The following is a 25,097-nucleotide window of genomic DNA, read 5'->3' on the forward strand; positions in this document are numbered from 1 at the left end:
CAGGGTCTTTAATCAATGTCACGTGGGAATGTGTTTTAATTGTTGAGGACAAAACCGTTATGTCCTGTAAACGTGCACCCACATCACAGCAGGAAGTAGAAAACAAAGACAGAAACCTAGAGATGGCAATCCACAGAACAACTTCTTTGAAGGTACGTTGATAATAACCAAAAGGTTGGCGGTTCAAACCTACCCAGCCACTCCACGGAAGAAAGGCCTGCCAATCCAGTTCCACTAAGATGACCAGAAAACTCTACAGAGGCAGCTCTCATCCGTAACACACGGCTGTCCTAAGTCACACACTACCAACAGAACCAAAAGCAGCAACAGCCAAGATCTCTGCTGGTTCCCACCATTCTTTGGCCCTGGATGTGGCTGGTCAGGCAGCAGCCCCCAGCCCCGAATGTCTGCGGTGACCGGAGGCTCCTACCAGCCTGTCCACCCTCTCCAAGCCTCACGGAGGTTGGAGATGCCACGTGAGCAGCCTGGGGCCGTTCTGAATGACAGCTGGCTGGGGACACAGAGACCACAGGTCCAGCCCAGAGAAACCACTGGAATCTTCCACCGCCTCGGAGAGCCAGGCTCTATACTCCCTTTCCATGACTGTGCATCAGGGAGAGGACACCGGGCCTGTGGACAGTGCAGGAATGGCCCCAGGAGAAGCTGATGCGAAGTGGACACGGGGCCTGAGGTCATGCCAGCTGGGACCGTGTCCGCTGACACCTGCTGAAAACTAGGTCCTTCTGGTTAGAACCTAACTCCCCTTTTATGAAGTGGCAGGTGGTGGGGTTTGTGACTCTTGCTTTTGGCTAAGCAACAAGAGGAAAAAACAAGCCCACACGGTCCAGGAGGAAGGAGCTGGCTGAGCGTGAGGTTTGGACTCAGTCCTCAGCAGCTGGGCTGGGACGGAGAAGGACGAGGCGTGTTAGCCTTGAACCGGCCTCTGCTGCACTCAGCATCTCCGCTGCGGCTGTTTGCCAAGCACGGAGCCAGGGCCTCAGCCCCTGCTGTAACCCCGTGTTAGAGACCAGAAGCAGCTGGGGCTCTAGGGCAGAGGCTCGCAGGCAGCACAGGGGCTCTGATCGACATCCAGGTTCTTCACCTGCAGCGCCCGGGGTCCTCGCAGATAGAAGACTGCAGAGCTGGGAGGACGGGTGAAAGGCTGGACCCCAGATCTGACTGATCAGCAGATCACAATAAAGGGGTGCTACAGCATTCCAGCATGAATCCCAACACTCCCACGCCCTAGCCTAGGAGGCAAGTCAGTCAATTACATTTTTTGGGCCTCAGTTTCTCCAGCTACAAAATGGGCTAAATACTACCTACACCTGAGACACAGTGAAGTGCACTGCCCTCATCACCTAGCTTCGTGTGCCCTATTTCACACCCTGGCATTCACGTGACTTTCTCACGGAAGCTTCCGGACTCCCACCCTGCCTCAGGCCAGGTCAGTCCCTTAGCACCTGCACCTCTCCTTAGAGTCCTGAGGAAGGAAGGATGTATCAGTGGATTGATGGATGGAAGAATTAATAAAGAAGGATGGTAGATGGGTAGAAGGGAGCATGGATAGTGGGGAGATCGATGGAAGAAAGGAAGGATGAATACACAGAATGAAGGATAGATGGACAGACAGAATGAAGGATGGCTGGCTGGACAGAATGAAGGACAGATGGATGGACAGAATAAAGGACGGATGGATGGACAGAAGGCAGGCAGGATGGATAGGTGCCAGGGCGTTGCATAAGCTCATCTGGGTACCATCCTCCGCTGAAAGGAGCCGGAGGTCCCTGGAGAAATGGCTGGTTCCAGGACTGGGGAGAGGAAAGAACAAGATGAGCTTGGAACATCTTGTTGTGCCAGAAAGTCAGGATGTGATTAAAGAGGGATGTGGCCAGGTCAGAGGGACATGGGCCAGCTGGGAGGAAAGCCCACTGGCCAGATCCAGGCCATTAGAGCATCCAAATAAATAATGAGAGAAAGCATCGTGAGCTAGTGCATAAAACAAGAACGGAAGTATCCACGATGCAACCCAACTTCCTGGTGTCAAGTCGATTCCGACCCATGGTGACCCTCCACCGGGCCTCCAAGGCTGCCTCCTCCTTCACCGGGGTGGCTGGGGGATTTGAACCACAGACCTTTGCGTTAGCAGGCCAACATGTAATGGTCTCCACTACCAGGGCTTCTTAAAGAATCTGCACTCACACACACACACACACACACACACACACACACACTCTCTCTCTCTCTCTCGTGTGTGTGTATGTATGTATATATATATATATATATATATATATATATATATACATCAATGGCTATGGTGGCATAGCAGCTAAGCATTGCACTGCTGGTCAAAGTTAGCAAGTCAAACCCAGCAAGCTCTCCGTGGGAGAAAGATTAAACAGCTGGCTCTCACTGAGATTCACGGCCTCACAAACCCCGGGGCAGTGTCCGTCTGCATCACTCCAAGTCGGACCTGGCCTGATGGGAGGAGGGTTTTCATGTGTGCCAGATATATTTATACACACATACAAATATTTACATGCTCACATACTGATACATCCCTATAGGTATGCATCTATACGTATCATATAGGGAGCCTTGGTGGTTCAGTAGCAAGAAGCTGCGCTGCCAGCCTGAAGGTCGAAGGTTTGAATCCACCAGTTGTTCTATGGGAGAAAAATGGTCAATCTCCTCCCACGTGATTTACAGCCTCTGAAAAGGTGCCTGAGGGTCAGCTGTGAGCCGGTTCCGACCCGACAGTCACAACAACAATGTATGCATCACACATATGCACGTATCTACACATCAACACATCAGGACAGACCTTTCCCTTACTGTACCATCACAATTAAGAAGTGCGGAAGGACAAAGGGAACTCATAAACCACCACTTGGCAACCAATATCAGCAAATACTCGTTTCCGGCAAGAATCCTCCACCGAAGCTGAAGGGGTGGGTGGAAGTGTCATCAAAGACTGCGCTCTCCACAAGACAGCCATGAACTATCAAAGCAAAACCACCCGACCCTTGGAGCTTTGCAACGGCAAGAGCTGTGGAGACCAGCAGCCTAGGCGAAGGAGAGACGGGGCCAGCACCCCGGGATGGACAGGTGGTAGCCCTGCCGCGGTGCCCTGAGCAAACAGTGTTCCTTCCTGCCAAAAAGGTACAGGCTGAGGTGCACGAGGAGGAAACAAGCTCAAGTGTGGATGCTCAACAGATGCCTGGCTACTATTCCAAAAACGGCCAGCATCACAGAGATCTGTTCCACATTGACCCTGAGACACCCTGCCATCGAGTCAGTTCTGATCCACAGTCCGGCAGCAGAGAAGAGAGCTGCTCCACAGCGTTCGCAGGGTGTGAATCTTCATTCTCCTTCCTGAAGATAACCAAGCTGCCTGAAGTGAAGCAGGCATCCTACGATTACGAGGACACATGCCACATGACGTGCTGACACAGCCCAGGGGGTGAGAAGGAACCCAGCCCGTGGAGATGCCCCTGGGCATATCTGCAGCTGAATTTCTTGTGCAAGAAACATAAGCCACTGAGGTTGGGCCATGCAGCCAGCTGCATTCCTAACAGAGCTTGGGCCAGTGCTAATCAAATCCAAGTCCGAGAGTCTGTGGGTGATTGCAAGAGACGTGAGCCCATTAGACGCGATGCCTTGGGCTCAGCCACCGGCCAGCTCCAGCACGTGGCAGGGCGGAGCCCACACGGTCGTCCAGCACCAGGCCCTGGTCCTACCTGGGACGGTGGGATGGGTGAAAAGCATCCTTTGGATCTCAGTCACCATCTCACCAATCGGTGCACAGAGGTGAAAGCAGGCTGGCGGGCATCCACTTACTGAAAAGCTGACCTGGTCCCCTCTGGCGTGGCGGCGGGCAGGAGCACACAGGCAGCCCTTTTCCACCTTGGGGCCTGGCCAGGGGTTGCCAGAGGGAGGCAGTTTCAGGGGTCTCCTCCCTGGCTCGTGGTTAAAGGCTGCCACCAGTTCAGCTGTGCAAGATGAAAGGGTGGAAGGAATGCTGGGAGACTGGTGTACCGAGTTTATTACTTTTTTTTCCCCCCCCTAAGGAGCTAAGATTGTTCTCAGCCCTGGAGGCAGCCTGGAACCGGTTTCCATGTGGCACAAAAAATGCGAAGGAAGGGGGATAAACAGAAATCACCCAATGAAACGTGATACACGGCGGCAGCTCGTATGTCTTCTCGAGAATGGAGGTGCCATGATTTGAGGATTCTTGGGAAGCTGCCATCCCTCGTTGGCACCTCCAGGCTCTATGGGATGGGCAGAAGGTGACAGGAGTGTCTAAGCTGAGAGTGATGATCAGAGAAAGGGACTGAAAAGCTATCTAAGGTCCCTCAATCTAAGGACACTACTCTGCCATGAGCCAGATGCCCTTCCAGTTTCTGCTTGGATTCCCCCAGCGATGGGGCCCTCACTCCCTTCCATCACCAGAACGTTCTACAGTGAGGCAGTTTTCTTGTGTTCAGTTGGATGTTATTGCCTAGTATTTGATTTGGGGTATACATATCCATTGGAATGAGCCCCACGTTACAATATAGTCTTGGGGACCCCAGTGGCACCCCACATATAACAACCACCAAATGTACGGTTCTGTTTCAGCTCATGTGATCCTTCTGCCCACCTCCCTGTGGAGATCCCATGATCAATGCTTTCATGGATGAACACTTAGGACAAGGAAGACAAGGGTTCGAATCCCAGCCAGTGACTCTCATGCTTGCTTACTCTGACCTGTCAGTGGAGGCCTGTGTGCTCCTATGATGCTGAGGAGGTTTCCTGACTAACTCAGACTAGGAAGAAAGGCCTGGCATTTGGTGCCGAAGAATCGGCTCAAGAAAGGCCCCAGGGTCCTAACAGTCCAGCATGCAACTTATCACACGGGGCCGGGCTTTGTCCTGCCACACGTGGGGTCTCTACCCACGCGGCTGACAGCGATTCCTTTTCCGCTTGTCCGGGGTGGGGGTGTCTCAGAAGCTTATGGACACACAGCCAGGCAATGAGCAAACCCTTGCAGACTCCACCTTCCTGGACCCAGAATAGAAACACTGCAAAAGCATTTTAGAAATCAAACTGTTTTTATTTAAATGACAGCAACAATGTGGCCCCCATTCATACCAAGGACACAAAAAACCCCATTTACAGTGAACTTGTGTACAGAGAAGATTGTAAAAGACATCATTTTTCATACAAAAAGACACACATGTAAGCTGTGGGCTAGACGAGGCTACAGTAAAAGTGGGACCAAGAGCGAGAGAAAGCTAGACCTTCACTGTGGGCGCCCCAAAGGGCCCCGATGGCAGAGGCCTCACTTCAGTGGACATGGGTCACGTGCTGATCTGACAACACAAAACAGAGTGTCCTCTGTGACGGTTCCTTATCACTGAGAGCCACGCTTCAATTTTCAGGGTACCAGGAGGAAAACAGTTCCAGTTTTGAAATGATGTAAAAACCAGGAAGCCTGATTCTGGCTGAAGCTTCCTGAGACTTCTAGCAGGATCTGGGTTCATGGTGCATGGAGGTCCCCCGGGAGTCCCTGGGGCTGCATATGGTTAATACACTGGACTGCCAACCAAAAGGCTGGAGGTTCGAATCCAGCCAGAGGTGCCTCAGAAGGAAGGCCTGACGTTCTGCTTTGGAAAATGCAGCCACTGAGAAGCCTGTGTTACAGGGTTCTCCTCTGATGCACATGGTGTCCATGTCGAGGTGGCAGTGGCTGATTTAAGGAACCAAGAACGCCATTTTTAAATCATGGTGGAGTCAACTCAAGATGGAAGTTTCCAGTTTTCCTGGAGTGGGGGCTGCCTCAGAAGGAGCTTGTGGAAATTCCCCGAGCGCATCCCTAATTCTACAGGTCCAGTTGTCGCTGTTTGCTGACGGGTCAACAATGACTCACTGTGACTGCGTGAACAGCAGATCAGAACCGTTTCACGTGCCGTGCCATCCACACCATCTGTGCTGCGTGGAAGCTGCTGTTACAGTCAGGGTCCACCCACCTCGCTGAGGGTCTGCTCCTTCTCTGAACCCCCACCTTGCTCAGCCTGACATCCTTCTCCAAGGACTAGCTGCTCTGGCAACAGGCTAGGGACCTGGTTCCCTAGTCCTCTCAGGCCTGCCACCATCAGTCACAGCTGTGGTACAACACGCCCAACGTCTCCTAGGCTCTGAGGTTCCCACGTGCGGAAGCTCAGAGCCCACCTGACTGGTCGCTGGCAGGCTGGCCCTGACCTCTGAGACGGCACTGCCTCCCATAGAGAACTAAGCCAAAGAGGGTCTTGCTGCCCCTGAAGGCCCGCTGGGGGACCGGCTATGGGGGACTGCCTACGGGTCGGTCCTGACTCGATGTACATATTAACAAGAGCAACAGTTAGAGCTTCTGCAACGCTAAGAGTTTCATTACTTTTTGTTTTACAAAATGCACTGATTTTTGGATTTTTTTTATTAAGTAGGACAGCAGTGGGCCAACCCCCACTTCACTCCCGGGAGAATTTCCTTGTCTTAATCATCTTTTGCTTTCTGCTAGTTCCTGGCCTTAGGAATTGGCTGGATGGCAACTGAAACCAGTTGGAAAGCAGTGTTCATGGAGGCGACACACTAGCCGACTGGGTGGAACTGTACCTTCTGCAAAGCAGTGCTATTTACAAAAGCCTATTTGATTTCACTGTGGGTTTTCAGGACAGGGCTGGGAAAGAGGCTCAGCCTCCCTGCGTTCCCCCAAGGCCGAGGCCAGCCCTGGGACTTGGCAAGAGTGGTCCCACAAAAACAGGAAGCGAAGCTTTCCAAGCAGGTCAGACTCAGCCCTTGTTATTACCCCAGAGCCGGCTTCATGCCCGAGGCCGCTCACCTCGGACCACGACCACGTTCCAAGGAATCCATCACCCAGGGTGAAAAACACATCCCAGCCCTAGGGCTGGGCTCTGCTGCCAACTGTCATTTATAAAAAGCAGCACCAAAGGAGCCTTCTCGGGTGTTCTCTGCAGAAACCGCTGGGCCCTGACCCTCAGACCTCTCTCCACAGGACAGACAGACCCCAACAGCCCCGTCAATTCCCGAGGCTGGAAGCTAACCACCTCAGCCTTCTCCCTCCGAGTGGCTGCTGACTCCCAACCCTTCCGTACCTGCTCAATACCTAACCCACAGCACCACCGACACTCCCACTGCCTTCCAGCTCCCACAGGCTCTCGGGTTCCAGGCCTGTAAATCTTTACGGGAGGAGACAGTCTTGTTTTTTTCTCTCAAGAAAACTGGCTGGTGGATTCGAACCCTTGACCTCTTGGTGAGCAGCCCAACACATAACACATTGAGTCACCAGGGCTCCTTGCCAGACTAGGATGCAAGCACGCGCACACACACACACACATACACACATACACACACACACGGTGGGAGCCACACGGCACACAGGGGAGGGGACAAGGATAGGATTCTGTCCTCAGTCCTCCATGGGACTGATGGTCAGGGCCACCCATGGCAGCCACGTGGACGGAAGGGACACGGACGAGAGCCATGCCAGCAGGTCCAAGGGGACGCTGGAGAGGCCACTCTGTCTCGTCTGCGACTAGCGTGGAGTCCCCTGCAGGGCACAGCAAGGACAGGACAACAAGAGGGTCCCCAACTTGTCCCTGCCATTTGTCTGACCAGCAAACAAGAAGCCCACTTTTCTGTGTTGTAGGGATGGACTAGATTTATTATTCTTTTTAAATAAGCCCTCTGGCTGTTCCTGAACGCCCCTCGCCTCCTTGGAGGCCCTCTCTCCACACGTTCTGACATTTCCAACTGTGCAGCTCGAGCCCTCAGTCCTGTGGGGTTTGGAACTTTCTCCCCACCCATCGAAGACCAAAGCAGGAGCAGCTCAGGCACCTGGGGTGGAGGGGTGTCCCAGACCTAGCTGGACTTAGCATCGCTTGTCCAGCTCATTTCCCAAAGATGCTGTGATGCAATGTCCCCCTCGCCAGAGGCCATGGAGAGGACCCCTCCTGTAACCCTGAGCCTCAAAGGGAGTTTCTCTGCACCCCCCACCCCCACCCCCCAAATGACAATGCACAAAGCAAACCCTCAGCCCTCCTGACGATGCTGTTGGTCCGGGACATTGAGAGGCTACTGCCTGACCGCGAAGATCCGGAACGCCTTTCCATCTCGAGGAGTCCGCAAACTGCAAAACAGGGAGAGGGCATGTTACGGAAGGTTCTGGAAGGTTTTCTGCTGGGGCTCCCTGGGGCTGGACATGTGCAGGGGAGGAGCCTGAGCCCAGCTGCGGGGCAGGGGGCCGGCCTGAGCGGGGAGCAGCCGTGTCAGCCCGGGAGGGACGTCGGGGGAGCCGCTGCGGGTACCGAGGTCAGCCTCCCTCACAGGCATCCCTGTAGCTCAGGGAACAACGGCCCATGTGCCTGTATCCGACTTGCCCAGACTGCTCCCAGGTTCCTGCCCTGTCAGCCCGTCTGGTGGGCAGGCTGAGGCACCTTGGTGGCACTGGAGGTTAAGTATTGCTAAGCTGAAGCTGAATGGTTCCACCCACCCACAGCTCTGCGGGGCAAGGCTCTGTCCGTCCTGCCATCGAGTGGGAGCTGAGTCACAGCTGACCCTGTGGGTTTTCAGCGGCTGTAAATCACACTGGAGGAGACTGTGTGTCCTTCTCCTGTGGGGCAGCTGGGGCGGACTAGAACTGCATGCCTCTGGGTTGGCAGTCCTGGCCCCTCCACCACCCGAACCCCCTTCAGCACCCGCAGGGAGACAAGGACCGTGCCAGGAGCTTCTCGTGACACCCACCTCCCTCCTGAGGGGTCGCTGTTCTCCCAAAGAAACCAACCGAGCGACCCCAGAGCCCAGCCCACTCTGACTCCGAGTGGTCCCAGGAAAGCGCAGAACTGCCCACAGAGCTTCCCTGGAGACTCTCAAGTCGGACAGAGCAGAATGCTGCGTCCTTCTCCGGAGGAGCCGCTGGGGGCTCGAAGCTTTTGACCAGCAGCCAAATTCTTTAACCACTGCACCACCAGTGTTCCTTGTCATCTAGATACCCATTTTACAGGTGGAGAAACAGAGTCACAGGGAATCCAGTGACTCAGCCCTCATCTCACGCAGGGTCACTCAGGGTTCAGACGGCCCTCTCAGGCTACCAGCTAAATCCTGCAGCAACCGGAGACTTTTTAATTTTAATCATTGTATCGGGGCATGACCAGTGCCCGCCACCTGCATTCCAGCTCATGGGGACCCCTCGTGTGTATGGGCCGCCCTCTCAAGGGCTGGTTTCCTAGAAGTAAACCTCTGTGCATGGAACCCCTGGATGGACTCCAACTGACAACTTTCTGGTTAGGAGTCAAGCACAGCAACTACATGCACCAAGCACCCAGGACCCCTTGGGAGGTGGGGCGGAATGCAAATTACTCTTTCCTTTTTTCAATTTTTATTATTCTCTCTCTCTCTCTCTCTCTCTCTCTGTGTGTGTGTGTGTGTGTGTGTGTGTATGATCGAACTGGATCTGACAGGTACATGAGGAGATTGTCCTTCCTTCTCTAGCACAGCATCTGGTGAATTCAAACTGTGCACCTCTGAGACTACAGTGCAGCTTCTTGCCATTAGGCCACCAGAGCTCCCTGCAAATGACTCTTTTCAAGAGATCAATTCAATGATTCTTAATAAGTTTGTGCAAACCTCTCCACAACCCAGGATGGGGTCATTCCCACAACCCCAGAAGATCCCTCGTGTCAACATACAAATACACTGTTCCCCCGTGTAGCCCCTCACTTGAACCAGCTTTCTGTCCCTGTGAATGGTCCACTCTGGACGTCAGCTGGATGGGATCAGATGGCATGTGGCCTTGTAGTCTGGGTTCTTTCCATTAGCATGTTTTGAGGTTCACTGGAGGGCAGGTAGGATCTATGGGCACATGATTTCTTCTCATGGTGGGTTAACAGCCAGCTGTATGAGAAGACTACGTCGTGTATGATCCATTCATCAGGGGATGGCATCCGATTCTTCAGCTAGCGTAGGTCATGCTGCCACGGACATTCACGTACAAATCTTGGTGTGAGCCTGCTTTCATGTCTCTTGGGTAGATACCTGGGTGTGGACTTGCTGGGTTGTATAAAACAGACACACTGTATTCCCAAGGGTGTGCACCATTTTACAAGCTCTCCAGCGATGCAGGGGAGTTTCAGTGTGTCCACATCCTCCTCGACCTTTATTAGTGTCTGTGCTATATTTTGTTGAGGGTCTTTCTCTCTCGCTACCTTTCCCAGCAGGATGTCATTTTCCAAGACACTCAATTAACACAGTGACTGGAACAACGGAGGACAGGGCCTCGCTCCGATCTGCGTTCACAGCGTGGCTCCGGGGAGCAGTGGGCTCGACGGCCCCTCGCACACACCTTACAGACATTCCAGTGCGTGGGAAACGGAATCCCATCGTGGTCTACGTTTGCATTTGCTCTGGTGACCTAGTGCTAAGAACTGCAATCCTAATGGCAAAGGGTTCAAATCCACCAGCTGCTCCGCAGAAGGACGGGCAGTCTCCTCCTGTGGGATTAACTGCCCCTGAAAACCCACTGGAGGGGCAGCTGGGGGTCAGTTCCTACTTGGTGGTACACAACCACAACTGACCAATCAGGGAGCATTGGTGGCTCAGTGGTAAGGAGTTGTACTGCCCACCCGAAGGCATATGGTTCAAATCCACCAGGTGCTCTGCGGGAGAAAGATGGGCAATTTCCTCCCATGAAATTTACTGCCACTGAAAACTCCCTGGAGGGTCAACGAAGGGTCAGTTCTGACTCAGTGGCACCGTACAACAACAACAACTGACTCACAACACAGACCTTTTCATGTGATTACCCATCGTCTCCACTCTCTTAGTTGTGAAATCTCATTCAAATCTCTGTCCTACTTCTTTAATTAGGCTGTCTGTCTTCTTGCTATGCAGTTATAAGAAGTTACACGAATAGATTCTATCGAGGGTTTGCTGCTGTCAAGTGTCACTCGGCCAACTCTGACTCACTGCAGCCCCACGGACAGTGGACGAGAACCGTGTCCGACCTGCGCCATCGCCAGCACCATTCGGTCACGCCCAAGCCCAGCGCTGCCGTCACCGTGCCATCGGTCTCACGAACGTCACCCTCGCCTTCATGACCTTTCCCAGAAGGACGTCTTGTTACAATACTGAAGAATTCTATGCACAAAACACTGAAGGAGGCAGGAGGCATTCATGAAGAGAGGAGGGGCCAACGGTCACTCTTTGAACAGGGACTGGTCAACCTTCAAGCACTTCAGAAGGTGGCCTATGATCACAAGCTGATGGTGACGAAGGACGTTCAGGCTGCGCCGAAGGCATCGGCAAAACAGCAAGGCTTCAGGAAGTGATGGAATACCAGCCGGGGGTTTCAATAAAGGGACACAGCCTTGGGTGTGCTCACTCATCTACACCCCAGAATCTGGAAGACATTTACCTTGGCAACCAGGTGGAAGAGCAGATCCCTATTTGTACCAATTTCAAAGAAAGATGATGCAGTGGAATGTAGAAAATCAGACAATATCACACAAGAAACCTTTGTCATAGTATATCCAGAGGGAAATCGCCGGAAAGTCAAGCTAGGTTCAAAAGAGGATATAATATAAGGGTTATCAGTGCTGACAACAGTTGGCTTTGGGCCAACAGCAGAGAATTCCAGAAAGATGTTTACCTTGTTTTATTGAATATGCAAAGGCATTTGACTGTGTGGGTCATAACAAAATACAGATAATACTGCAAATAATGAGTTTTTCCAGAACACTTAATTGTGCTCATGCGGAATCTGTATAATGACCAAAGAAAGAGTTGTTTGAACATAAAAGGGTGCTGCTTAAAGTCAGGCAAGGTGTGTGTCAGGCCTGCAGTCTTCCCTCACACCTGTTCAGTCTGTATGCTGAGGAAATACTCAGAGAAGCTGGACTATGTGAAGAAGATTGTGGTATTAGAATCGGAAGAAGATTTGTCAGTAACCTGCATTATGCAGACACAACCTTGCCTGCTCAAAGTGAAAAGATTTTAAATCATTTACTGGTGAAAATCAAGGACCACGGCCTTCCGATGGGTCACACCTCAACACAAAGTCAACGCAAACCCTCACAATGCCAGCAATAAACTTCCAACTGATTCTTGAGATGATTATTAAATTCTGGTGGGACAGACTCAAGATTGTACTTTTGTTCTTGGTTTAATTTGCTTTGGCCTCAGTTTGAACTTGCACATGAGTAACTGATGGTCCGCTCCACAGTCTGCACCTTACATCAAAGACACGATCCAAGAGAACAAAAGGTCTCTCCATAGAGAGGAAGAAAAGACCAAAGTGGAGGTCAGAAGAGATTGTGTATCAAAATGTCCAAACAAGGGGGAAAGACGCTTACGTAAAAGAGCTGCACAGAAGATTTCAAAGGGCAGCTTGAGAAGACAAAGCAACGCTGTATAACGGGATATGCAGAGAGCCCGAGCTGGGAGGATACAAAGAGAAGAACTCGCTCACTGTTTCTCAGGATGAGAGCATAGAAAACCAAATTCAAGCCTCAAGCTGCATCAAAAGAAGGAACACATACAGTCACTGTACCGAGAATAACCGGTGGACACTGAAGTATTTCAGGAAGCACCCCACTCCCCGGGAACCGACGCAATATCATTTGACATATTTCAACTGGGCATGCCAGTCTACGCTAGTCCATTCGGACAAGAGCTGTCTGGCCTACTGACTGGAAGAGATGCCTATTTGTTTCCATTCCCAAGAAAGATGACCCAACAGAATGGGGAAATTATTGAACAATATCATTACTATCACATGCAAGCAAAATAGTGCTACAGATCATGTGAAAAACGACTAGAATAGTACACTGACAGAGACCTACCAGAAGTTCAGTCTGGTTTCAGAAGCAGTTGTGGCACCAGGGATATCACTGCTGTTGTCAGAGGGCTCCTGGCTGAAAGCAGAGAATACCAGGAGAATGTCTGTGCTTTCTTTATGATGCAAACACATCTGACTGTGTGGATCATAACATTGAGAAGGATGGGAATCCCAAAACACCTAATGCTCACATGAAACCTATACCTACACCATAAAGCTGCTGTCCAAACAGAACAAGAGACTCTGCTTGGTTTAAAAGAAAGGAAGGTGTATGTCAGCGCTGTACCCTTTCTCCATATCTATTCAATCTATATGCTGAGCAAATCATTCGAGAAGCTCGACTCTATGAAGAAGAAAGTGCTATCAGCACAGGAGGAAGACTCATTGACAACCAGCATTATGCAGGTGCCACAACCTTGCTTGTTCAAAGTGAGGAAGGCATGAAATACTTCCTGGAGAAGATTCAAGACTTCTGTCTTCAATATAGTTTACATCTCAACACCAAGAAAATAAACGTTTCCACCTTGGACTGATAAACGCCACTGTGATAGATTGATATAAGACTGAAACTGTCAATGAGTTCATCTTACTTGGATCCACAATTAGCACCCCTGGCACCAGCAGTCAGGAGACAGAAGAAGTATTGCATTGGGAAAGTTCATTGTCAGGGATCTGAAGAGCAATGATGTCAGTGTGAAGACTAAGGTGTCCTGATTCAGGCCATGGTCTTTTCAATCACTATGCATCTGAGAGCTGGATAATGAATGAATAAGGATGACAGAGTGGATGCCTTTGAGCTGTGGTGCCGGAGAAGAGAACAGAATACCCCACGGACTGCCAAATGAACAACAGACACGTCTTGGAGAGAGTGCAGCCAGCGTGCTCCTTGGAGGCAGGGATGGTGAAGCGTTATCTCACGTACTCTGGACGTGTTGCCAGGAGAGGCAATTTCCTGGAAAGAGACATCATGCTTGGAAAGGTGGAGGGTCGGCGAAGAGAGGGTTGGCAGAACAGACTGACACAGTGACTGCAGCCATGGGTCACGCGTCTCAGAAGATGAGGACGGTGCAGGATAGAACAGGGCTCAGATCTGTGTTCACAAGGTCACTGTGAGGCACACATGACTTGATGGCATATAACAACACCAACAGACCAACAAGCAACATCATGATCGTGAAGAAAAGACTGCAGTGGCCACAAACTTCATTTCACTAGATCCTGCCAACTCCAAGGTGAGCCTGCACCTGTTAGTAACTGCTGACAGCTGCCACGATGCCCTCCCTCGAGGGTGCCAGCGGAGCTGGCCTGCTGGCAGTGCCGGCTGGCTAGGGTGTCCCTCAGCTGTCACTCGCCACGGACCTGGCACCGCGTTAACCTGTACCTCTCCACCTCTCAGGGGATCCGGGTGACTCCTAGCTTGGTGACGGGCACCGCCTCCTGTAGGTCCGGCCCTGGCGGGCCCTCTCCCTGCTCTGTACCCAGTGATCCTCAGACAGACAGCTGTATTCCCGCTTGTTTCCCCCTTTCTTGGGGCAGCTGTGTGCTGCTGGCTGCCCTGGAGTTGAACTTTAGAAATGTGTATCAGCTGGGAGCACGTGGCGAGATGAAACCGAGAAGAAAGGCCAAGAACGCAGACACACAGCACAGGCTCGGCCATGGCCACGGCCACAGCATCCTCCAGGCCGGGAGAGAAAGATGGGAGGCTGCTGCCAGCTGGGGCTGTCCTTGCTGCCCAGGTGGTCTCCAGAAAACTTGATTCCAAGCCCCTCTCAGGCCTCAGGGCTGCAAGAATGTCCTGGATTTGCTCCCCCAATGAACTAGAGCCACCGGGCTCCCTGCACTCTGCGTGGTGGGGAGTGTTCTGGGTTTGTGTCTGCTCTGACTTTCCATCATGGGAGTAGGACGGGCAATCTCTTCCCATGAGATTTACAGCCTCTGAAAGCCCACTGGAAAGTCCAGTATAGCAGGTAACGACTGATTTTCTCCAGGAGGAGGAAGAGGAGAAAGGGCAGGGAAGAGGGTGGAGAAGAAGAGAGAGGGGAGGGAAGGAGGAGGGAGGGAGCACGGACAGTGGCTGGAGTCCACCAGCAGCCTAGAAGCAGAAAAACCAAGCCATCTGCTTCTGGGACCGTTCTGTCCTGTCCTGTCCTATCCTGTTCTGTTCTGTCCTGTCCTGTTCTGTCAGTCGACTCAACACAGCTGCGGGAGGCATGCAAAGTGCACGGGACTGGGAAATACCACTTCTGCTTCCCAAGGTTTCTGAACACAGAGAGATTTTCCGATTTCCACTGCCTGCAATTGCCAGGTGTGCACGGTCCAACATGGAGGCCACCAACCATGCGTGCCACTGAGCCCTGGACACGTGGCTCATTCAGACTGAGATGCAGCACAGACCAGGCTTCGGAGAGTTCAGTGTGCAGAGAAAAAGCATAACGTTTCTCAGTAGGAATTTTTCCCGTTGATTTTGTGTTCAAATGAAACTACTTGGGATCCAAGGTGCTTCGGTGCCATGTGGTTAAAAACGGTATTATAAATCAAAATGTGTCTAAATGATCAAAAGGAATTGTAATGACAATGTTACAAAACAAAATGCATATGTATGAAAATCTCATGATTTGTAAACTCTCACTCAAAAAAAAAAGTTGAGGAGAGGAGAAGAAATGAATTCTGTCGCTAGCCAAAGGTTGGCAGTTCGAGCCCGCCAGCTGGTTCTTCTGTAAAGACTTGGGCCTAGAAGCCTGGGGTCCATTCTGCTCTGGCTGGAATGGGTTCAGTGACAGGAGGTTTAGGGATTTCTTTTTATGTGGAAACGCTTGGTTCAGGACAATTTACGTTAAAATTTCTTGTTTCCTTTTACTGAGTTAACAAGAAAATTTAGGACTCTGTGTGTGGCTCGCAGTAGATTTCTAGACTTGGTGTACTTGGCTCTAAACTCCTTGAGGACAGAGAATTTTGTCCCTTCTGTCCCCTGCTGGGTCCCCAGGACACTATCTCTTAGGGCAGCGCCAACACCCGAGACTTACTTCGTGAGTAAGAGTTGTATGAATTCACTCTTCAGATGAGAGCTCACATACACTTCTGTATGTTGGTCTATTTTTAAAACCAAGTGACCAAAAACATTATGTCACTGCTGGTTTATTTCCCAACCTCCTTGTGCAATCTGCCTTTGAGAAACAGAGCTGGCCTAAGAAAACATCCTGAAGGATGCCTGGCCAGGACCTGGACATCCAGGTTCTTTCGGAGAACATTCTGGCAACACCCACCACCAAAGCTGCTCCTGACACACCTCCCTGCCTCGCTGACCTTGGGGCTGTGAGAGAAGGAGCTGGCCTCCAATGTCGCTGTCCCCTCTGCAGTCACCTTTCAACACTGCCAGGAAATCCTCTCCTAGAAAAGATCATTGCTAAACCAAAGCTAGTCTGACAGCAGAGCAACTTTTGGCTCTGGGTGTGAGAACTCCGTTCAAGAGGACCTGGACGTGCTTGCTTGCTAGAGGGAACCCCTAAATTTAAACTCGTCTGCTGGGAACCAATCCCATGAGCACATGCCCACCTCTCCCTTAAGGAACTGCAGTGACCAACAAGGTGCCATCAGCCATTTGGGACAGAGCCACGGTCCGTCCCCAGAGCAGGCTCCCATAGCCTCCTAATGGGAACAGGTTGCAGAGACATTTCCCAGCAGGGAGTGCCAAGGCACTTCTACGTGAGGGAGGGCTAGGACATGGCCATGCCCAAGGAAGCCCTGTCCTGACACTGAGCCTGTGCCCTAACGGAGGTGCTCTGAGCCCCTTGTGACCAGCTGCATGGCAAGTTCCACGAACACAGAGACTGGCTGCTGGCTTCTTGCTGGATAGATATGAACAGATGGATGGATGGATATGGATGGGAACAGAATGGTGATGGATGGATGGATGGATGGGTGGATGGATGGATAGGGGTGGATGGATATGGGTAGGTGGGGATGGATGGATGGATGGACAGAGATGGATGGATATGGATAGATGGTGATGGATGAATAGGCAGGGGTAGAATGGGGATGGATGGATGGATGGATGGTAGATAGGGGTGGATGGATATGGGTAGGTGGGATGGATGGATGGATGGATGGATGGATGAACAGAGATGGGTGGATATGGACAGATGGTGATGGATGAATGGGGGGGGATAGAATGGTGATGGATGGGTGGATGGATGGATGGATGGGGTGGATGGATATGGGTAGGTGGGGATGGATGGACAGAGATGGATGGATATGGAGAGATGGTGATGGATGAATGGGCGGGGATAGAATGGCGATGGATGGATGGATGGATGGATAGGGGTGGATGAATATGGGTAGATGAGGATGGATGGAGGGATATGAACTGATGAATGGATATGGATAAATGGGGATGGATGAGTGGACAGGGTCAGAATGGGGATGGATGGATGGATGGACGGACGGACGGATGGGTAGACAGGGACGGATGGATATGAGTAGATGGGATGGATGGAGATGATGGATATGGATAGATGGATGGATGGATGGATATGGATAGATGGATGGATGAATGGATAAGTCTATGAAGATGGATGAGTGAAGATGGACTGATGAATGGATATGGACAGATGGGTGGATGAATGGATAAGTCTATGGAGATGGACTGATGAAGGAATATGAATGGATATGGAAGAATGAGTGTAGGTCAGAGGACCGGGATGAAAGAATAAATTCTTTTAAAATGTTTTGTCCCAAGCTGCACTGCAATCACAAAGGTACGGGGTTCGAATCTACAAGATGCTCTGCTGGAGAAGGAGGGGCAATCTCCTCTTGTACCAGTAGGCTCCAAATTGATGGTACACACACACAAAAAGAATAAAATAAAAATTTTTTAAAAATTTCTAAAATAAAATGTTTTGTCCCAAGAATTCATTTATGGAATTTTTTACATTCAAGCCATTTGACCCTTCATCCCACAGGAGGCCGCAGCAACATTCTCAGGGGTAAGAGGCCAAGAGAACAAAGCCTGGCTCAGCTTCGCAAGAAGACAGCCTGCTCTTAAAAGTAGAAAGCTGACCAAATGGATGTCCAGGGATTTCTTTCCAGCCTGGTCAGGAAATTCCACCTAATCAGCTGCTTCACTTCCCTCCCATGAAATCAGTGGAATTTCCTTTCATTAAGTTTTTCCCAAACAAAGGTTGTGAATGTCACAGAGAAAAATGCAGAGTCAATCTCTTCTGAGATATAAAAGAGAATAAACAAGAAAGCAGTCAGAGGGAACTTTAGTAGCACCAAGAAAGAAGAGCTGGGAGCAGGCAGAGTCCTCTGGACGCAGGGCCCCTGCACTGAGAACCTCACAGACCCCAGGGACATTGATGCTAAGACACGTGGATATCTCGGAGGGTCACGGCGCTTGCTTGTGCTTATTTCTTGTTTCTCAACTTTCTGGAAAAACATGTACTGATAACACAGAGGGGAAAGTTTCTGTTTTGAAGAAAGGAAGGAAGAGGCGACCTGGGCTTCCCTCTTTGTCTCAGAGAGAACCAGTTTGGGTCTAATTTTATGGTTAAGCTAACATCAGTGGCCACATCGCTCTGCTTGACCATGTTCCTGGCAGGAGTGGTCACCACCAGCCACTGTGGATGTCCAAAGGGAGACCCTATCAGAACCCTCTCCAGGTCCTTAGAGAGGTCACCACCAGCCACCGTGGATGTTCAATGTAAGATCCTATCAGAACCCTCTCCAGGTCTTTAGAGAGGTCACCACCAGGTGGATGTCCAATGTGAGAACCTTTCAGAACCCTCTCCAGGTCCTTAGAGAGGTCACCACCAGCCACTGTGAGTGTTGTGTCAGACTCCATCCACACATCTCCTCACCCCAGAGTGGCCACCACTGGTCACTGTAGATGCTCAAAGTCACAGCTCCCCTAGGTTCCTGGAATGTCCACTACCAGCCACTGAGGATGCTCTGAGACAGGCCCCATTGTCCTCACTCCCCAGACGCCCTGAGCAGCCGTGCTGGTCACTGCACGTGTCCGGAATCAGCCCTACCTTTCTGACTGCACTCCATTCCTGGTGGAGCCCACGTAGACCTTCTTCTTGTCCACAGGCATGAGGTCCACAAGGCCCCCACTCTCGTTATGGATGACTCCTGCATGCACTGCCGTCCTGCAGATGCTGGAGGTCTGAGAGGAGGAGAAGCAATGGTCAGTGCTGGGCTGTGGCCACGTCAGCCCCAGCATTAATGTGGCTTCAGTGGGCAAAATGGTGTCCTCTGAACCGTCTCCACATTCCAGGCCCTGGTGCCTGGGGCTGTATCTGGGGAAAGGGTCTTGCCAGGGTTAGGGATTAAGATCTCAAGGTGGGATTATTCTGGAGAGAGGCGGGTCCCAAGTCCTAGAGGAGGCGGCCTCGTAAGAGAGCAGCAGCAGGACAGGGAGACTGAGACAGGAGATGGGGCAGCGACCAGAGTGGTCTGACTGGGTCAGGCCTTTAATTCTGATGAGAGGGCAGGAAGGAAGGATGAGTGGAAACAGGGAAGCCAGGGAGTGACTGGGAAGAGTGGTGTTACACTGAGGAAACTGAAATCAGTGCTATTTAACAATATGTGTACAAATCATATGGAAAACTACCTTTGTAAACCTTCATTCAAACTACAATCAAAAAGTTTTTTAAAAAAAAGTTTGATGGGGGAAGGGAGGAAAATGTGCAACAATGAATGAATGAAAATCCAACTTTTCTGTAAACTCATTAAAATCACAATTTAAAAAAAACTGATGGGAACTGAACTGGAGAACAGCAGATGACTTAGTGGCCTGTGTACTGGGCTACTAACTGGTCTGTCAGCAGTTCCAGTCCACCAGCTGCTTTGCAGGAGGAGATGGGCAGTCTCCTCCAGTCCACCGCACGGAGGGTCACCGTGAGTGGAAAAAGAGTCCACAGCAGCAGGCTGGGTTGGGTTTGGGGGCGTCCCCAGGTGCTATAAGAACCGATGCCTTTGTGGTGGTAACTGATTTCCCCACGGGCTGCCAAAAGAACACACAGGTGAGTCTCGGAGGAAACACAGCCAAAGTGCTTCTTAGAGGCGAGGACAGTGACAACTGGTCTCACGCACTTTGGGGCATGTTGTCAGGGAGGTCAGTGCTTGGAAAACTCTCACAATGCTGGGAGAGGTGAAGGGTCGGAGAGAGGACGACCCTGGTGGAGAGGAGCTAACACAGTAAGTGAGGGAAGAATTTCAGCACGGCACGACTGCGGAGACGGCACAGGACAGGCAATCTGCCCGGACTCGAGCTGTCAGACGCGACAGCATGTGCTGCGCCCAGGTCAGCTCTGACTCACAGTGTCGCTAATGATCCTTGTCCCCTCCCGCCCCGTCCGCATGCCCTCCGACATGCATAAGCCACAGTCGCAAGACAGGGATACCCTCAACAAGACAGACTCGCATCACCACGACAGTCCGAGGTGCCTTGTAAGGAAGACCTAGTACTCTGTTTCTAAAACTCCACTCTGATGCTCTGTGAGTCGGTGTGGACTCAACGGCAAGTTGGGGTTTGAGCCAGTGACTTCAAATTGCACAGGAAGTAGAAGCACGGGGCGGGGGGGGGGTCTGCTGCACATTTGGACAGACAGCAGGAGGCGATGGGCCCATGGTGGGTCATGAGCTCTCTGAAGAGCGAGGCCACTGGCTGACCTGCGTGTGTCCACGGGCTCCACGTGGGCCTCCTGACCTCAGTGCTGGCAGCCACCCTCCTTCCCTCCCGGGCACATGGCTGGTCACCCTCTGCACCAGGAAGCCTTTCCCTGGAGGAAGGACACACACCTTTCCAATTCTCAAAGGGGTACATGTCCCAGAAAAGGTTATGAAGCAGGATCTTTGCCTCTAGGTCAGAGGGCAGGTCATCTCAGAACGCCTCGCAGATCTGTTAGCAGACAGCTTGTAAATGCAGACACCCTCACTGTCCTTGGGTCAGACTCCAGCCCTTGATGGAGCGAGATCACCTGGCTCGCTCCTGGTGACCGTCCCCTGCCCCTTCCTGACGGCTCTGGGACACCAGCGAAGCAAGAGTCTTCTGTGCTGACATCAGGCTGGGGGCCCTGCATCCAGGAGCCTCCTCCTCAATAGGTGTCGGATTATCACTGGACACCGCACACTGGACACTGTGATGCTGGCCACACTGTCTTCCTCTCCTCCTTCACCTACACGTCTCCTCCCCAAGCTTCCAGAGAAGGGACAAGGTGTCCCCTGGAGGTCACCAGCTGGTGGACTAAGGGACAGATGAACGTCTGCAGGAGTAACGAGGTGCTGGCCTCAGACGCGGGGAGCCCATCCTCCCTCCTGCTCTTCCTTGTTGCCTGTGACTGAATTTAACCCCTCCAGCTGCTCTCCGCTCAGAATCAGCTGAGGGCCTCACAGTAACATTTCTGAGCTCTGGACACAGAGCGGACCCTCGTCTATGCATTTCACACGTACAGTCAGGGGAATCTAAAGCCAGGGCTGTCAGGGCGGTTCTGACTCACGGGCACCCGAGTGTGCCAGGCTGCTCTGTCCTCTGGTGGCCCACAGGACTTCTGGGGGTGAATTTTTTTTTATTGTATTATTTTTACGTGTACCGTCAAATCAGATCTGACTGACACAGGAGGAGATTGTCCCCTCCTTCTCCAGCAGAGCATCTGGTGGATTTGAACTGCATACATCTGGGATTGCAGTGCAACGTCTTGGCACTATGGGGGTGAATTTTTATGAAGTAGATAGCCAGGCCATGGTTCCGGGTCACTCCTGGCTGGACCTGATCTTTCAGCCTCTCAGTGGGCACCTCAGGGTCAACCACTAGCAGCTCCCAGGGACTCCTGCTGACCAGGTGATCTCCCAGCTACTCCACAAGACAGATTTATTATTCCCTCTTAACAGATGGGCAAGCGAAGGTCCCACTGTCTCCAGGCCAATTCTGACTCCTAGTGACCCTCCATCAGGTTTCTGAGGCTGTAAATAACAGGAGTAGATGGGCTGGTGGATTTGAACCACTGACCTTTCAGTTAGTAGCCCAACATTTAACACACTTTGCCCCCAGAAAACGAAATCAGATGACCAGCACCTCTGCCATGGGCACCACTGTGGAGGAGTCCCCGAGAGTCTTAAAAACCGAAATAACCAAGCTGACTGCCACTGGGCCGGTTCCAACTTGCAGTGATTCTCAAACCCGTTTCTATAAAGGACACCGCTCGTCACTCTCCGTCAGCATAGCTGGGGGATTTGAACCATTGATGGTTCCGCTGGCAGCACAGCACATAACAGCTGCCGTCAGAGCGCCTTAGATGAATCCACCATGTAGAACTGGTGCCATGCAAGGGCACAGGACACACAGGGAAGAATGTGACGACACGGCCATGAGCGAAGGGGCCCCAAGAGGAGCTGGCAGCCCCGTTAAGACGGGGGAAGGCCGGATCCTCACCAGCCCTGTGGACAGCACGGCCCTGGACTTCTAGTCCAGAGCGAGGATGCGTTTCAGGTGGTTCCGGCCACCTCCTCTGCAGTAACTTGCTAAGGCCGCCACAGGAAGTGGACACGGCCCAGTTTCAGGAATCCAGACCCGGGGCCAGATTTCTGAGGTGCCAGCAGCAGTGGGCTGGATGGCAGAGTCAGGACGCTGCAGGAGAGGACAGGGTTCAGGTCTGTGGTTCACAGGGTCGCTGCGAGTCACACGCAACTGGACAGCACCTAACAGGAATGACGCCAGCAAGGACCACGGCCTCTGAGAAGCGGCCACCGGGAAGGCAGCGTACTCACGTCTGTGTAGATGTTGGTTCCGACCACAGGAGACCTGGGGGACGGCTCGTCTCTGCAGTGCGCCGGACAGTGGACCCTGCCAAGGAGAAGCAGGCCCGGGTGAGTGACCAACTGCAGCCCCGACAAGGCGAGAGGCCGCGCGGCCCATCCCCTCGGACAGAAGGACTCTGCTGCGGTCAGCGCCGAGCAGCAGCGACTCACGCACAGCACAGCAGACAGGCCCGTGTGTGCCGTCCACACAGCCACCGCAGTCCGTCTCGGTGACGGCTTCCTTCTCGTCACGGACCCTCTACTTTTCCAAGCATGACATCCTTCTTCAGGGACTGACCCCTCCTGATAACATGTCCCGAGTGTGTGAATGGAAATCTCACCACCCTCACTTCTGAGCGGCGTTCCTAATGCACTCGTTCCAGGAGGAACTGGCTGGGTTTTCAGGAAATCCGTGGTGTATTCAATGCTCTTCATCAAAGGCAGCAGGTCTTCGCCGCCCTCCTTGTTCATGTCCACCGTTAGGCAGGTTTGTCAGGTGCGTCATACCTTTGTACAGACACCCTTCCTCTTCAGCGCTGTACAGACAGACGGCTCTGACAGCACATCTCCCAGCGCAACCTGTGTTCATTTCTTGACTGTTGCTGTCCTGAACTCTGACTGTGGATCCAGACAAAATGAACCCTTGACAATGTCAATCTCCTCTTTTCATCAGGATGTTGTTCACAGGCAAGAGAAAAGGGTTTGTTCCCTCCATCCATAAATTAACCACTTCGTGATACAGACCAAATGGTAAATGAAGTACGAATTTGAGATCTTTGAGTACAGAACTGTGATCGACCCTGCCTTCCACTCTCGGGGCGGCCAGTTCACACCGGGGTGCAGGACGGTGTGGAGAGTACAATTAGTGATGTTCAGACAAAGGCCATTTCCCGGTGGTGAGGAGGGAAGGGTGTGTGTGGGGGTCTTACCTCAGTGAGTCATGGGACATCACAGTCAACGCTGACCTTGAGCAGAGGGCTCAGATCACCCGCTATGCTGGGCCCCAGAGCCTACGACGGGATGAGGGGTGTGCCTTAAACTGGAAATGGGTGGGCACAGATGATGGGAGAGATCTGAACCAGGAAAGGGCGGACTCTGCTTCAGAAAAGGTCTCTGTGTTTCTGTGGACTGGAGCTGAGACAGAAATCACCATGGCAGGCGGGAGCCATCTGGCTTTGACACAAGCAGGACTCACAGAGGGAAGAGAGTCCAGCCAGGCTTGAGGCGTCCAACAGTTCTGAACAGAAAGAGCAGCTCAGGAGAAAAAGCAGAGTGTTAGGGGTGTGTGTGTGCGTGTGCAGAGTGTTAGATGTGTGTGTGAGTGTGTGAGTATGTGTGCGTACGTGTGCAGTTAGGGGATGTGTGAGTGTGTGTGCAGAGTGTTAGATGTGAGTGTGTGCGCGTTTGTGTGTGTGAGAGTGTGAGAGTGTAAGAGACACACGCACACAGGGTTTGGTTTGGTTTGAAAGGTATTATGTAAAGCCTAAGAATGTTCTTTCTCTCTGACTGCCTTCTTTGGGATGGAAGGTCAGACTCTTGTATTTTGGGGACTCATACTCTGTCTTGTCCTTTTTGGCTATATTTTCTGAAACAAGTTCCTTCTGCTCCTGTCTTGAATATCCAGGAAAGTCTACACAAGGTTGTCAGCTCCACGTGCCCATTCAAGGTATCAGCGTGAGGGTCACCATGGCGCTGAGGGTGACCCTGATGTTGGAGGTGGTCCTGGTGCTGGGGACGGCCACAGTGTTGAACGTGACGTGGTCCAGGGACGCAAAGCAGCCGGGCTCCTCCCAGGTCTCTCTCCCCCATCAGGCATTCTCTCAGCTCCCACCTGCCAGGACCTCGGGGTTCACAGCCAATGCTCTCAAATCAGTCATTCCCCACAGGAGCCCAGAAGTCTCCATGAGAAGGGCTCATGAGATTCGCCGTCAGTCGGCAGCCCTGAGCGGGCTGTCCATCCTCAGAGCCTTCAGCCCAGGCTACCAGGGGCCTCTCGCTCTTCCCAACTTCACAGAGCAGGGAAGTTCAAAAGCTTGCTCTCAAAGACAGTTCGGCTTCCCGGAGTATTTTCTGCCGCTGAGCTATTTCTCCACAGTAAATGCGTACCTCCAGAAAGTCTGCAGACCTGATCCATCAAGGATGCTCCTCTGGAGGTTCAAGGGAGGAGAATGTTTCCTTTTCCTCTTTCAAAGACGCTCTCCAGGTTCCAGTCCCTAGGGAAGGGCATCACGCTTGGCAAAGTCGAGGGTCAGTGAGAAATGGGGAGATCCCTGAAGGGACAGAGTGACACAACGGTGACAACAATGGGCTCCACCTGCGGGCCTCGTGTTACCTCCAGTCACACACACGGTCACTGTGAATCCATGTGAATGGTGCAGACGTCCTGTTTCCTCCGTCACACACACGGTCACTGTGAATCCGTGTGAATGGT

At 52.1% G+C, this 25,097-nt stretch overlaps 2 protein-coding genes across 2 annotated transcripts in view; one reads left to right on the forward strand and one right to left on the reverse strand.

Annotated features, from left to right (window-relative positions):
* The first annotated feature begins 3,655 nt into the window (after nucleotides 1-3,655).
* Nucleotides 3,656-18,691, forward strand: LOC102863381. The gene is made up of 7 exons (XM_006888868.1): nucleotides 3,656-3,748; nucleotides 6,270-6,342; nucleotides 7,034-7,129; nucleotides 8,248-8,349; nucleotides 10,927-11,102; nucleotides 12,513-12,573; nucleotides 18,672-18,691. Exons 1-7 carry the CDS (start codon nucleotides 3,656-3,658, stop codon nucleotides 18,689-18,691), a joined length of 621 nt encoding a protein of 206 aa, XP_006888930.1.
* A 205-nt stretch (nucleotides 18,692-18,896) lies between these two features.
* The window catches only part of CRISPLD2 (cysteine-rich secretory protein LCCL domain containing 2), a 31,716-nt gene continuing 25,515 nt past the window's right edge, over nucleotides 18,897-25,097 (reverse strand). Inside the window, exons 13-14 of the mRNA XM_006888869.1 lie at nucleotides 22,637-22,712; nucleotides 18,897-19,034 (exon numbers count right to left, since the gene is read on the reverse strand). Of these exons, the coding sequence (XP_006888931.1) occupies nucleotides 18,897-19,034; nucleotides 22,637-22,712 (214 nt within the window). The remainder of the gene's footprint in view (nucleotides 19,035-22,636; nucleotides 22,713-25,097) is intronic.

The sequence above is a fragment of the Elephantulus edwardii genome, unplaced genomic scaffold (assembly GCF_000299155.1).
Source record: "Elephantulus edwardii isolate Elephantulus edwardi_28Jun2011 unplaced genomic scaffold, EleEdw1.0 scaffold00072, whole genome shotgun sequence".
Lineage (NCBI taxonomy): Eukaryota > Metazoa > Chordata > Mammalia > Macroscelidea > Macroscelididae > Elephantulus > Elephantulus edwardii.